Source organism: Nycticebus coucang, chromosome 11 (assembly GCF_027406575.1).
Source record: "Nycticebus coucang isolate mNycCou1 chromosome 11, mNycCou1.pri, whole genome shotgun sequence".
Taxonomy (NCBI): domain Eukaryota; kingdom Metazoa; phylum Chordata; class Mammalia; order Primates; family Lorisidae; genus Nycticebus; species Nycticebus coucang.
The window spans coordinates 26,629,836-26,645,026 of NC_069790.1; the positions used below are offsets into that span (position 1 = coordinate 26,629,836).

Consider the following 15,191-nt stretch of genomic DNA (forward strand, 5'->3'; position numbering starts at 1 on the left):
CATTTTCCCCAGCTATCCCCTGCGGGTGGGGAATCCCCACTTGCCCAGAAGGGCGGGTATCCGTGGCTTGCAGAAAAAGCTGGTGGTGGCATTTATGCTGAGCTGCCAGCCCACACCCTTGGGAAGGGCAGGGCAGGACAGAGTCTCTGTCCCTGTGGGCGCTGTGAGGCCCTGGAAGGAAATTTGTGTGTGTGTGTTGGTGGTTTGGGAGCACTTCCCACTGGACTCTTCTGCCCTGGGTTGGCCACCTCGGCAGCTTCCCTTCCACTCCATCTGCTCTGGGATCCCTCAAAAACCTCCTATTTTGGCCTTTTTACATTATAAAACATCAAGATTGGGAGACAGGGGTCAGATAGCCTTGGATCTGTGGCCCTCATACTGTGCATGGGGAAACTGAGGCTCAGAGAGAAAAGGTAAAATGCCGTGGGGTCTTCTGGTGGGTCAGGATGGAATATGGTCCTACCTGCCTGGTCTGCCAGCCATACCCATGCTCTTCCTCCCCTCCTCTGGTTGACAAAACCCCCTCTCCCCCAGATGATAGTAAGGACTCAGGAAAGTGCCCTCCCAGACCAGGAGGCAAGAGGCCTAGGTTGCTATGGGTAGCCATAGGATGCTCCCTAATCCCCAGCATCCCCAGACATGACATTTTAGAGTATCCGAGAAGGGCCTGAACCAACAGAGTCACATCAACCCTCTCCAGCACCACTGCAGCTCCTGAACTGCCCCATGACTCTGGGATGTCATGATCCCCCGGCCCCGCCCCTCACTCCCTGCCAGTGTCCCAAAGAGGAGTCCACAGTGAGTCCGGCAGGCAGGGACTCCAGGCTCTCTGGCAATTTCTCCCTCCCCTGGATGTTCCCACACTGTCTGACCCCTGGTGTTGGGTCCCACTCTCCCCAGGTTCCCGTTGTCCTGCACAGCTCACTGCTTCTTCCCTGGCTCCATCTCCTCCTAAGAACCACCAAGGCCACTGATGCCACTCCTACCACCCCAGCCACAAATTCTGGTTGCCCTTGCGTCCTTGGGGCCCTGCTATTGCTACAAGCCAGCAGCAGTGCTTCAAAGGACCACACCCTCTCTCACATCTTCAGTGAGTCCAACATGCAGAGTGAGTTCCAGCTGAAGGAGCAGATGCCCAGCCAGGGAAAGCCTCAGTTCCCTCAAGGGCCTGATGGCAGAACTGCTCACATGCTGGTGGCGTCAGAGCTCTGGTGAGGTTCCATTTTCACTACGCTCACACCTCCACCTCACTACCAGGATCGATGGATTTGTCTTTATGCCAACGGAGCTGTAAAATCTAATTTCTAATATCTTTATGTGTGGAGGAAGGGCCCATGGAGGCAAAAGAACCTGGGGCCCACAAAAATCATAATGTGACCCTGACCCCACCACCATCACCAACACCAGCCAGCAGTGCACAGGGTGGGGCAGAGATCAGCTGTGCTTGAACAGAGCCTACAGAGAGCCGTGGGCTGGAGCTTGTACGCCTAACCCTCTTGCTTGCCCTGCCCTGTCACAACACCTGCCTAGTGGGCCACAGTATGGCCTAGCTGTCACTTCTTCCTCCTCTGTGAGTGCATGGGCTGCATGTACACACTCACACAAGCATATGCGTGCACACGCATGCACTTGATAGATAATTCACACATGTGCTCCCGTGAATGCATACACATGTGGTGTGGATGCACATACATGTACAACATGCAAGCACATGTGTGCCCATGGACACACATGCATGTACACAAAATGAGTAATACACATTGTGGTCATTAACCCCTGACACATCTGAAGCCCTCCGCCACATACACTGTGGCCTTTGCTCCCTGGCGCCCCTGTCCCCCGTCTCTGTGGCCCTTCTCATGTTCACCACTGTTGCTGCCTGTGCTGCTCATCATCCAGGGACCTCCCTGATCTCATCTTTACCATAGGCTGAGTTTCAATGATGGAGAAGAGGCACTTACGGGCATTTCTGTGACCACATTGCTTTGTGGTCCCACTCTTGGGGACACTCTACTTTGCTATGCACATCCTAGTGTCTTTATCTCCAGAAGGTACCGGGGCAGGGCACCAGAATTGACACAGCTTCCTGGCCACAGCCAGGTGGGGGTCAGGTTCAGTATATGGGGCAGCTTGGGAAGTTTTTCAAAGTTGAGCAGAACCAGCCACCTGCCAGCCACCAGGCAGTGTCAGGAGAGGTGTGCTGGCTCTCACAGAGCAGGGCTAGGCAGGCCCACCCATGGGACCAACGTCTTTTACTCTTCCACCTCCTAGGATGTTGTGGACAAGGGCTGGTGGAGTGAGGGCTAGGAGGATGGGCAGGGCTCACCCTGGCCCCATCCATCCAAGCCCCCTCCCTTTGTGGTCTGTCTGGAAGGTCTATTCACGTGAAGACAGCTTTCCTGGAGCCCACAGGGCCAGCAGGATCACCTCACATGGTGGATTGCTATATCTCTAATTAGAAAATGATGACATTGCCCCATGCCTTGGGCCCCCAGCTCCCCAGCTCCCACTGCCAGCAGCACACACACCTCCTGGTCCATGATACTGCCCACAGGTCCTGGGAAGCCACCTCATAGGGCACCCCCTATTAGAACATTAGGGCAGCTGAGGGTGGTGGCTCATACCTATAATCCTAGTACTCTGGGAGGCTGAGGTGGGTGGATTACCTGAGCTCACAGGTTCAAGACCAGCCTGAGCCAGAGCGAGACCTGGCCTCTAAAAATAGTCGGGTGTTGTGGTGGGTGCCTGTAGTCCAAGATACTTGGAAGGCTAAGGCAAGAGAATCACTTAAGCCCAAGAATTTGAGGTTGCTGTGAGTTGTAACACCACGGCACTCTGCCAAGGTCTACAAAATGAGACTCTGTCTTAAAAAAGAAAAAAAAACATTAGGGGCATCCTGCCTGCAGGTCACCAAGGCACCACTATACCAAGGTACACTGAGGCCTTGGGCTGAAGTGACTTCCCCAGTATCGTATACAGGGAAGTAGTCTCAGCCTGCCCCTTCCACCCCCAACAGCAGACTGGCACCCAGCAGAGCACACAGTGGACCTGGGCTTGCTGCCCTTTCCTCCCTGCATACACCCCACCCCAGACTGAGCCAAGGACAGAGTGGTTGAGGCTGCAGGGTCTGGAACTCAGGAAGGCCAGGTCCCTCACAGTGAACCTGACTCTTCCCAGGCTGGGCCCAGGCCTGGGCAGCAGGGTAACCACAGCACTGGCAGCTGTAAGAGGCCCTTCCCTCCACGTGCCGTGTATGCTGGAGAACTAGAGGCCTGGAAGTGGCCATTTCCAGAGCCAGCCACAATGCACCCGTCTGTCTCCATTACAAGCCTACCCTGCTCTCCCACCCATGCCTACCCTGCCTGAGGACAAGTGGTCAGAAGAGGAGGCCCAGACCCTGGATCCCCAGGCTGGACTCACATACATAAGGTGACCAGAGAAAAGCTCAGGGCAAGGTTATATGAGCTGGGGAGACGAGGAGCCAGTAAGGGCAGAAGAAGCCACAGAAGACTTCCAATAGGAATCAGGGCTTTGAGTCACAAACTCTCAGGACCTGAAGGGATCACAAGGCTGCCTGAAATGACACATTAGCAGACCCACCAGGAATCTCTTGAGCAAGCCCTGCCAGAGGCCCTGACCCCCACCTGGGTGCTCCCCTGTGGGCCCTCCCTATTATCCTAGACAGCCAAGCCACCCCATACAGCCCTTTACATGTGTCTTCCCAGGGACACAGCTTCCATCCTGTGCGGCCCTGCAGGCCACAGATGCAAAATGCTCTGCACCCTGCACCTAGTGACAGTCCTTTGGCATAGAAGCATGGACCTGAGGACTCACCTCCTGGGTGTACGGCCTCAGGCAGACCACTCCCAGGTTTCTTGGGCCCCTCAGGGCCTGGGCAAGGCTACACCATGATGTCCACATTCACTGCCTTGAGCCCAGAACCATAGGAAGTTCACCTTGGTCCTTGAGGGAGGTGCCAGCCAGCTAGCTCCATCATCCTTGCAGGCCACATACCAACAGGGTTCCCTGCACCCCCCTAAGTAAGCTGACCCCCAACAAGAGAGCAGGACTGAGGGGCTAAGAGCAAGGTCTGGCTTTGAAGGGTGGGGCTTGAAGGGTGGGTCAGACTTGGCCTTTAGTGGGGAGAGCAGGGTAGAAGTGAGAAGCAGCACAGGTCTTACTTCACGTAATTTCATACCTGTCCCCAAAGCAATTCAGGACTCTGTCCATGAGTGCTTCTCAGACTTCAACCTGGGGATCTTGTTAACATGCAGATTCTGATGCAATGGGTCTGCGTGAGGCCTAAGAATCTGCATTTCTAACAAGCTCCCAGGGGATGCCAATGGCACTGGCTCAGGAGCATACTTGAGTAGCAAGGGGCTGAGTTACAAGAAAAACTCTTGATCACAGCCTAGCGAAACTAAAACCAAAGAGAGAGAGGAAACTGCTCATGGTTCTGGAGAAAGACACCACTGAGCATCACTTCCGCCTGAGCTTCCTGGAAGTCTAGGCAAGAAAGGAAACAAGTGTTTACCAGCTCTTACTCTATGATATCAAAGATAACTATCACCAACAAAAAGTCTCTTCCCTGGTTCTGACTGCCCAGGATATTAATCAAGTAGATCTTCCTATGAGGAGATTTGAAAAGCAGGCTGTGTTTTAGGCATGCAGCTAGGCTACTTAGGGGAAAGACTCAGACTGGACACCTCAGTAGAGTAAATCCCAGATGAAGAGTCATGGTTCAGATAAAACAGCACATCTGTGCCCTGCCTGGGCTAGCAGCAAGGTCAATGCCCATAGGAGACCATCCTTCCACCTCTTACTGGTTTAGATACTAGCTGACTCAAGTGCCCAGACCAACAAAGGGAAGTCTGGAGCTATGATGGCCCCCTGCACAGTCCTGGGTGTTTGTGGGGGAACAGCTGGGACCTAGGCTCGAGCCATAGGAAGGGGCGAGGTGGATCTGAGGGCAGCGGAAGAGCCCCACCTCTTCCCAGTAATCAGGAAAGTCTTCGAAGGAGGGAACATGGCAGACAGACCTGTTTATGTAAAGGAAAGGAGGTGGTTTGAGGAGAGGAAGGTCCAAGCAGAAAGAAGGATGGGGGGAGTCAGCTATAGCAGGGGCAGCACACATTCCCTCACTATCCCTCTCCCCCAGAGAGGGGCTGGTGGGAGTGGGATGGTATGTCACCCTCCTGCCACTCTGATTCACCCTAGGATGTCCCCATGAGCCTTAACTCCTCTCTCCATGGTTCCAATTTATAGAGCCATGGGGATTCCCTGTGTGTATGAGGAGGCCTGGACTCTGGGAGCACCCAGGCTAGGGGTGCAGAGGTGGAGAGGATATGGGCTCTGCCCTCTAGTGTCCCCCACCCACCCAGGCCTGTCTGTGTGAGAGCTGGGCTGCATGTGGGGCTCAGACAATAGGGTTTCTAAAGGTAACTGGGCAGAGCCATGGGCAGGGTATGGTTGTCCTGGATAGCCTCACCGCCCCACCCTGGGGTTCTTCACTAGTTGAACAGATTTGTTCTTATGACAGGCCACCACAAGTGGCCTTGTGCATCACTGTAGCCTAAGGGAGTGTCAGGGAGAGCACAGATGGGTCCCACGCACCTGGGTCCTCACCTTTCCCCACTCATGCTTCTGGGGGACACAGGACTCTCTCCTCAGACTCCTCCATGGTGAAAGCAATGTTCAGGGACTCTGATGACTTTCCCAAAAAGGAAGTGGAAAATCCTTAGACAAATAAAGCTTTAGCAGGGAAGAAAGAAAACAGACTTGGCACTTTCTGTGAGAGCTTGGGGGCCATAGGAAGCAGGGTTCGCAGGAGGCATGGGGCCTGTTGCTGGGCTGCTTCCTTCTGAGCAGGCCAGACAGGGGTGCTGACCCATTCCTCTCTCCAGGCTGCTTTCAGGGAGAGATCTGAATTGAAGGAAAGGCTGGGCTCCACACAATAGCATGCAGGTGTAGACATGAGGACACTTGCAGATATTTCCAGAGCCCCCAAAGTCTCAGGAAATGAGGGGAGATAGGAGAGGAGGGGCTCTAGGAAGCCCCACCCTCTCCTCTGCCCTGCTTGGGGGCCTTCCAAAATCCCAGAGAATCCTCCAGGAGGCAATGACTGTGGAAGAAGGAGTTGAACATCTGCTGTCTGTCAACCTCGGGTCCTGGGCAAGTGCAGCTATCTGAGACTCAGTCTCCATCTCTGATTTGCTGGACAGGCCCCTCAGGGGCTGCCTACCCAAACCTGTCACTGCTACCCTCAGTATCTGTCTCAGCAGGGCACCTTGGCCATGAGCAGGGACTGAAGTCCAGAGCCTTAGAGGGACAACCAGACAGGAAGGCATTTATCCAGCTGGCACAGGAGTAGCTATGGAACTAGGAAAGGAGAGGAGGGGCTCTGCTGTCAGCATGGGCTGGGAAGGTGTGGGGAGAGGGGCTGACCTCAGGGGTCAGTGCACAGGTAAGGCTTGGTTGACCTCACTATCTCATGACATTTCATGTGGTCACACTTCTTGAACCTCAGTGAGGTGGCCCTGCCCCGATCTCTGCGCCCTCCCATCTAGCTCATAGCAAAAGTAACCAGCCTCTACTGAGCACTTAATGAGTACTAAGTACTGTTCAGAGTACTTTGCACTCAATCTTTATACCAACCTTCTGAGGTTGGTGCTGTTAGTATTCCCATTTTACAGATAGGAAAATTAAGGGTCAGAAGGGTTATTTTGTGTGTTCATTTGTTTTGTAACTAAAGTGATGTCATTGAGAGGTTGGAGTTAAGATCTAATCCTGGGCAAACTCCAGGCACAAGCTCATAACCACCTCCCCCTCCTGCCCAGGCCACTTTTCTCACAGCACATGCCCCAAGGGGGTGTGGCAAGGATCCCCCAAACCTAGAGAGAGAGCGGCAAGTAGACAGACTTGGGCTTCTGACTCACAGGCCTAGTAAAAATAAAGGAGCTTTGGGTCTCAATTCTTGGCCTGGAGACTTGTTTTCCTGCTCATAGAGATTCCTAAGCAGTTTCCATGGGGCCCCCTGAGACCGCAATGGCCACAGTTATGGTCCCAGACTCTGAGAACACAGATGGGGACACTGTGTCTACCTATGAATCTGTTCAAGGACACCTAAAAACTGAAAACCATCCTGCCAACCAGCTGTCTTCCACAGTGGACTTGGAAGTGGCCAGGCTCAAGTGAGCCAGCCAGTCCTGTCCAGCTGGCCCAAGGTCACCAGCAGCATGGAAAACAATGGGCAGTAGGTCCAGACATGGCCAGAGCCAGAACAAAGGCCTGGGCACTTCCTCACATTGAGGCCCCCTCCTTCATGGTTTGCCAAGGCAGGCGGGCAAGGGAAACCTTCATCATGGGGCAGGGATATTTTGTAAAGGCCACTCCTGGGAGGGCTGTTGCCATCGTCAAGGCCAACATCTGCCTGCCAGGAAGCAGGGAAGAGAGGGGAGACCTGGATACAGGTCCCTGGGCCCCCACGCTGCTCCACAGGCTGAATCACTCACATGCCGGTATCTCTTGCCTGCCCTTCTCACCACGGCCCTAGCTCAAAAGTTAGCATCTCCCCTCCACATAGCGCCATCTCAGTCTTCTGACACAGACTAAAGATACCACCAGCCTACTCTGAAACCCTTGGTGGCTCCCTAGTACTCACAGTTCATACTCCTTAGCCTGACATTTAAGCCCTTTCTTCAGGACCCAGCCCTGACATCCTTACCCTTCCTGCCACTCTCCAACTCACAGGACCCTTGGCCCTGATAGCCCAGCCCCTTGATCCCCCTACCCCTATTGCCCTTTGCCCCTCCTCCCCACCTGCCCTTCTTAAGGGTTCAGCCCCTCCAAAAAGCCTTCCCAACTGCTCTGGCCCACACAGCTAGCTACACAGCTTCCCTTCCTCTGAGGGCTATGACCCAAATAAAATCCAAGCGGGATCTGAGCCAGGAAGTTTGAAGGACAGAATGGTGGGAGAGCAATCAATAACAGAACAGTCCTCCCTTAGACTAAGGTTGCCATGCACAGCAGTCTGTTTACACTGTGTCCTGATATAATTATTAATAGCACCCTCAAGTGCAGCTCCTATGTTGGGTGGGGCAGGGCCCAGGGATTGGTGCTGACCATTAGTGTCCCAAGAGCTCCAACAGTGCAACACCGGGTGCCTGAGCAGGCCTCCGGGTGGTGGTGAGTGCGCTTATCTCTGAGGGCTCTGTGGGGAAGGGGTACTTTGCTGAACATCACAGATGTCAACAGGCCTTAAAGCAGAAAATGCCAGATAAGCACCCTGGATCACCCTTATCAAGGGCCACAGGAAAGGCGCCAGGGTTAATCTCAAAACCACACCCAGAACCAACGGTTTAGAGACCTCAGACAGCTTCTCCCCACCCCAACCTCCAGCTGCAGAGGTTGTCTGCCTGGAGGTGGGGCTGGGGAGATGAGGCAGGTGTGGAGAGGATGGACCTTGGGCTTAGTTCCCAACCTGGGACAGGTATGTGGTAGGAGGGGTGAGGGAGGAGCCCGAGGCCCAGGGGCAGGAAAACAGCACTCTGAGTGTGGCTGGGGGTGTCTCAACAGCAGGAACCTGTGGCTAGGTGATTAACACCCTCTAACTAGGATCTGGGCTGTGAAAGAGGAGCTGAGTCCCACAGGCATTCAGAGGGTGGGTAATCCAGGATGGTTTCTTTTTTTCTTTTTTTATTAGATCATAACTATGTACATTATTGCATTGAGGGGGTACAATGTGCTGATTTTATATACAATTTGGAATGTTTACATCAAACTGGTTAACAAATCATTCACCTCACTTATTCAATTGTTGTGTTTAGACATACATAGCAGGAGGGTTTCTTAGAGGAGAAGCCTTGGAGCTGATCTTGTGAGATGGGTTGGATTTGACAGAGGAACCTGGAGAGCCAGAGGGCAAATGTCAAGTGCACTAAAGAACACTAGAGAAGACTTCAGGCAGCAACAAGGGGCTTGCTAGGGAAGCAGCTGCTGGGATCTGTCAAGGGTAGAGGAAGAGGCTGGAAGGGAAGCAGGAAGGCAGAGAGGGGCAGGTTAGAGTCACCCTCAGCCACTGCCCCTACGAGGTTGACATCCAGCCCCAGGACTATCTGGTGTCCAGCCACCCCTGTGAAAGAGAGATGCCCCAGGAGAGCTCTAAATAAGGATTCCTGTCTGGGCCTCAGTTTCTCCCTCTGTATTGAGAAGGCCTTGAGCAACTTACTTTGGGGAACAAGACACAAGATGAGTATTTTGTGGAAATGTGGGCAGGAGAATGGGATGAAGTGCCACAATCTGGGAGATGGCCTGAAAAGGAGGTGTAAGACAGGGCACCCGTAGGCTTTGGTGACTGTTGAGTGCCTGAACAGTGGTGTCCTGCACCCTCTCTGCACATAACAAGTCTTCTGGGAGCATACACCCCTACCCAATGTGCAGACATTGGCAGTATATGCAGGACTACAAGCAGCCTGCTGGCTGCACTCACCCACCCACCTGCCAACCCACCCCTCGTCCTGGGGTTTGCATTAAGCAATCTCCATTATCACAAATGCCTGGCATTTTTGGCTGGTAATTACAGCTCCCACAGCCCCATGAGGATTACAGCAAGATTAGGGAGTAGGGAGGATTCTGGTGGGTGGAGAGAAATACCTGCAAATAGACTTAGCAGCCTAATAGCCTTCTACAATTTTTAGGATCCCCTAATAAAGGCTTGGTGGCCACCTTAAGGATCATCCACTGGACCTCTGGCATCAAAGGCCATCAACCATCTTTCACTACCATCCCGTCCTTGCCACTGTACTATCTTCATCTTACCGCCTCCCCTGGTAGCACCACATCTGCCCCTCAACCTCCCTGCAGTGCTCCAAGCAGTTCTCCTCTCCTAGGGAAGAGGCCCCAGCCCACTGCCAGAGGCCTTCACTTGTGCTTCCCTGCCGCTGCAAGACCTCTGGGCCTCCCCTCCTCTGGTCACCCCAGAGGAGACTGGCAGACATCATGGACTTTTCTTGTCTCTGCTCTCACTGGTCCTTCCATGCAATTCACCACTGGTCAAAACCCTGCTCATCCTCCAAGACCCAGATTAGATGCTCCCTCCTTCAAGGAGCTGCTCCTAACCTACTGGAAATATTTAAGAGCCAGCAATTAGTGAGTCCTTGGGATGAGCCAGGCCCTATCCTAAGCACTTCACAATGTATTAACTCACTTAATCCTCATCCCAACTCTGTGAGGTTGTAATTTTACAGATGAGGAAATAAGCCCAGAGCGGTCAGTCAGGTGCCAAAGGCCACACAGGCAGGGAGCAGTGGAGTTAGCGCTGTTCTGCTGTTTCCCCACAAAATCACAAGCCCTGGAGCAGAGCTTCTCAGACTCCACCTCTGATTTAACTAAGGATTTTATTGAAGTAATTCTGGAGCAGAGCCTGAGATTCTGCATTTCTAAGAAGCTCTCAGGTGATGCTAATGCTGCTGATCTAGGGACCATAGTTTGAGTGCAGATCTAGACAAGAACAGGAAAGTCCTACTGTTGTCATTGCTTACTTAGCAGAGTTGAGAACCTATGGAAGGCTCCTAAAGACCTGACCCTTTCACCAGCCCTAGCACTCCCAAGTGGCAGAGGGCATGGCTGGTCCCTTGGATAGGCTGGGTCCCAGCCCCGTCCTGCTCTTCCCTTTGGGCTCAGATGGAGAACCTGGGGAGTGGCTAGGTGAAATCTGGACTCGCAGCTGCCTTAGGATCCTCTCCAATGACCCTCCAAGCCCTGGCCCAACTCTGATCCCCAAGGAATTCTTGCTCTTCTTACCTGTGCAGCCTCTATGCAGAACAGAGAAGTGCAAACAGTTCTGCCAACTTTGGTGGTCCCTGTCAGCCCAGCCACAGAAGGGGACAAAGAAAGCATTGAGCTGCCTTTGAGGAGGCCAGTGGCTAGTGAGGATGTCTTTGGAGAGCAGAGTCAAGTGCTGAGCCTCCCTGCCTCCCAGCCATGGAGAGAGGAGGAGATGTGCTCCTAACCGACTAGAAATATTTAAGAGCCAGCAATTAGTGAGTCCTTGGGATGAGCCAGGCCCTGTCCTAAGCACTTCGCAATGTATTAACTCACTTCATCTTCATCCCAACTCTGTGAGGTTATAATTTTACAGATGAGGAAACAAGCCCAAAGCGGTCAGTCAGGTACACAAGGCCACACTGGCAGGGAGCAGTGGAGTTAGCACTTCGTCCCATTCTCCTTCACTCCCATTCTCCTTCGTCCCATCCCTCCTTCACTTTGGCTCCTATGGCCAAGTGAAGGAGACTTCAAGAAAGCTGCTGAATGCCCCCAGGGTGTGGGGCACACTCATTGGATGACCACAGACTGTGAGGGGGAAGGTAGAGGTGAGAGGGGCAGAGCAGGCATACAGGGTGAGTGGGGAAGGTCTGACCTCAGGAATTGGGGGGCAAAGATGGTGCTCAGCATGGTTCTAGTGTGGATTCTGCAGAAGGGAAACTCAGGATTTCTAAAAAGGGGGAAGGGGAGAGGCTGGCTCTAGTAGAAACACTGGGGAGCTGCCAGAAGCAGCACCAACTCCAGAGATCCCTAGTGATGGCAAGTCCCCTTACAAAAGAAGGAACCAGCACTTCCTACACGCGGTGGGGTGGGAGGGGAGAGACTTTCCTCCTTCCTCCCCCCACCTCTTCCCGGGAGCAGCCAGCAGCCTGGGTGTCTGATAGCACTCCCTGGGGCAAGGCAGGAAGATGAAAAACAGCTAATCCCTGTCCCAAAAAGGCCCCTGCAGGGAGAAGGGAAACATTAACGTAATCTAGGGAACCCTGGACTCCCTGAAGCCCACCCATATTCTCTCTAGAAACTCTGCAGCTCAGATGGAGAGCACTCACAGTTAAGAGACACGGGCCTGCACGCTATTCCCAGGGATTCAACTGCAGCGTCTGGGTTGGGGGAGAGCAGTGCTGGCCTTCCCTCCATTCCAGGAAAACCTAGGGGCATCAAATTGTGCATATACCTGCATCTTGGCTTCTAGAAAAGCTCTTTTGTAATTTGTTGGAACTGATCTTTTTAAGCAATACTGGGAATAGTTTGTTTCCTCCAGCCCTGCCAAAGGGACTCTGGTCAGGAGGTTAAGTGAGTTTCATTGAAAAGACATACTTTTCCTTCCCAGGCTGATAAACAAGGCTGCTGTAGAGAAACCAACTTCCTCTGCCCAGGCACTCAGCTGGGGCAGCCTAACTGCTGGCCAAGGAAAACAAATGCATAAACATCTCAGGGATATATAGGAAGCATTTCTGCTGGAGGCCTGCTGTGAATGGCTACTGCAGTTTACACAGCAAACCCCAGGGGCCTCAGCATAGCTGGTACAAAGAAGTCTGGGCCTCCTTTTTCCCTCCTGGCCTGGCTGCCCCTCCCCAAAGACTAGTCAGGCCACTACGCGTGCCCCATCCACAAGGACACAAGACAACCTCCTTAGTTGTCACCACCAAACGTCAGTTTCATCTACATGCCTAGCAGCTAAAAGGAAAGATCTCCTTTTAGCTAGCACTGCAGTCAATAGGAACATAGCCAATAGGAACATAGCCAGCGAGCTGCTTGTATCCTGAGCCCAGGAGGGGCACAGGGAGACTCAGTTTAGGCTGCTGTCCTGTATTCACGACTCTTCTAGGCCCTCCTAGGTATACATGCCCTGGCCAACAAGCATAATCTCATGCCTCTACATGGCCTCCCTGAGTCTCAGCTGCAACTCACTGGGCACAGGCAGGGTCAGCACAGGGATGGCAGCTCCTGAGGGCTCTAACAATATGTTGTTTGGAGTTTCTCACATGGACCACGGTCAGCCTCATGGCAGAAACTCCTAGAGGCTAGCTCTCTGCTTCTGGGCTCCTCCATTCCATCCTGTTCTTGGGAACCATGCAGAGAAGTCCTTCACTTTGATGAGAGACTCTTTCTCCTCCTTCACCAGCCTCCCACTGCATTTCTGCATTTTTCTCGTATCCCTTTCTGAAGCCACTAGGATATAAATGAATGGAGTGAATGAGCCTCACACTACAATTTCACTTCATGAGTGATTATATGATTATGGCATTTTTCCCATTCCAACCTATCCCATCTTTGCCCTGAAATGTGAGGGGGTCCACAGGCTCTCCCCACATGCTCCCTATAGCCACATGGGGGAATCACCTCTGGTCTCTCTGTTCATCCTTGGCCTACTGCCTGAGACCCCACAGGAGGTGGGGGTCAAGAGGTCCCTCCCAAGAAGGCTCTTTCTCCTCCACTTGGCCAGGCCCAGCCCACCTTCCAGGTCTGCCTCCATCCTCAGGGGCCCTCAAAGGGATCCAGGTCTGCCCTGAAATGGGCTCCCTAGGCTCTGAACTGCCCCTGGACAGCACACTGATGCATGTGGTGCCTCAGACCTGTGCTGATCCAGTGGGAGACAGGGTAGAGCAGGAAACCAGGCAGGGACAGCATGGGACCAGAGGGCATTGTTTGCTTGCAGGGATCCATTAGGAGATGTCTTAGCCCAGGGGTTTCCTGGGCTCTGGGGTGCCTCCACTCACCATCTCGCCCACCCCAGCTGTCATCAACATAGATTTTGCGTTTCCTTTGCAGCAACAGAACAAATAAATCTTGGCTATCAGTGTAGGTTTGACTCTTCTTTTATAGAAAGTCAACAACCGGAAATAATGAGTATCAAAGGTCCCCAGGGCAACCACATCAGAGGCATTGGTGAGAGGACGGCCCAGTGGGGAACAAGGGAGGGATGCTGACAAAAGGCAGCAGAGATCCCGGTGGCCTCTTAGTCCTCGGCAGTCATGGCTCAGCTTTTGGGAGGGGACACAGCAGCACACCGGGCCTCCCAGCATGCAACAAATCTTAGGTAGGCCCTTCATAGAAGGGGCAGGTTAGGCCCTAAATGCTTCTGCAACACTGTTGACCCAGATTGGGTGACACTGCTCTCAGAGACTTGCCCCTAAGGCCTGAGATCCAGCTGTCACTCGCAGTGATGAGCGGTGGGGCCATAGGGATTATTCACATCTAAGGGTCACAGGATGGGGTCTGAGCCATTCCAGTTCACCATCGCTCCCTTCCACCTAAGGGCAAAGGAACAAGAGAAAGAGAATTAGAGTTTCAGGGACCCAGATGAACCAGGGTGGGGACTCATCCCTTGCCCCCATTTTCTGAGGCTTTTGTCTTAGAGACTTTGAGGATTTCAGGTTCCATGCTGCCCATGTCACCCCACAAGCCCACATGCCAATCCCTTGTGAAACATAAACACACCCAGGACCCTGGGGAGTACCAGAGAAGACAGAGGCGGCAAGTGATTCATTCTTTTGTGCAACAACCTACTTTGCACCTAGCACTGCTGAGCCCTCCACTGATGTGACTGATCTACACACAGCCATTTTCCAGCAGCGCCTAACGGTGGCACCCTTGAAGCACCCAGGTAGACTTCAATATGGAGAAATCCTGGAGGGTCTCCAGTGCAGAAGGAGGTCCAGTGGCTGGAGCCCAGAAAGATGGGCAGAGAGGTGCCAGAGGGGCTGAGAGCTGGCAGAGCCTTCTGAGATTTCTGGGCTTTACTCTGAGAGCCATGGGAAGCTTGTAAAGGGTATGAGCACCACAGAACACCATAGATTTTTTTAATTACTTTACCTTAAGAAGTACTGAGAATAATTAAATTACTGTCCATGTTTAGATACAATTTAATGATAGCTCAGTTACAAAATAAAAGTTATTGTAGGTGAGACTTGAAATTTCCTAACATTTGATTTTAACACATAGCACTAATTTTCCAAAAACAGCTCAGAGGAATCACATTTATAGAGATGGAACATTTATGTATAGTATACATGTACATATACCCTACGACTATATATGAACTAGGTCACAGGTGTACATATCTCAGTAGCAATCCTAGAGTACAGTGTTTGAGGCCAGGATTTATAAATGTTTTCCAAAGCTTGGCGTTTTGATAGAGGGCAAACATCCTGTTTTCCCACCCTTGAATTTTTCTTCAAGACTGATGTCAAAATCACAAGTGACACACAAGAGGAAAAAAGAAAGCTTTTCTCTCTTTAATTTTTTTTTTTGTAGAGACAGAGTCTCACTTCATTGCCCTTGTTGGAGTGCCGTGGCATCACCCAGCTCATGGCAACCTTCAGTTCCTGGGCTTAGGCGATTTTCTTGCCTCAGCCTCCCGAGTAGCT

General features: G+C 52.6%; 1 protein-coding gene across 3 annotated transcripts in view; it reads right to left on the bottom strand.

Annotated features, from left to right (window-relative positions):
* Nucleotides 1-13,622: 13,622 nt before the first annotated feature.
* MINDY4 (MINDY lysine 48 deubiquitinase 4) overlaps nt 13,623-15,191 on the bottom strand; it is a 255,695-nt gene continuing 254,126 nt past the window's right edge. For all 3 annotated transcript variants that reach the window (XM_053608563.1, XM_053608561.1, XM_053608562.1), the window contains one exon: nt 13,623-14,075. In XM_053608563.1, coding sequence (XP_053464538.1) covers nt 14,027-14,075 — 49 coding nt within the window. In that variant the 3' untranslated portion in view covers nt 13,623-14,026. The remainder of the gene's footprint in view (nt 14,076-15,191) is intronic.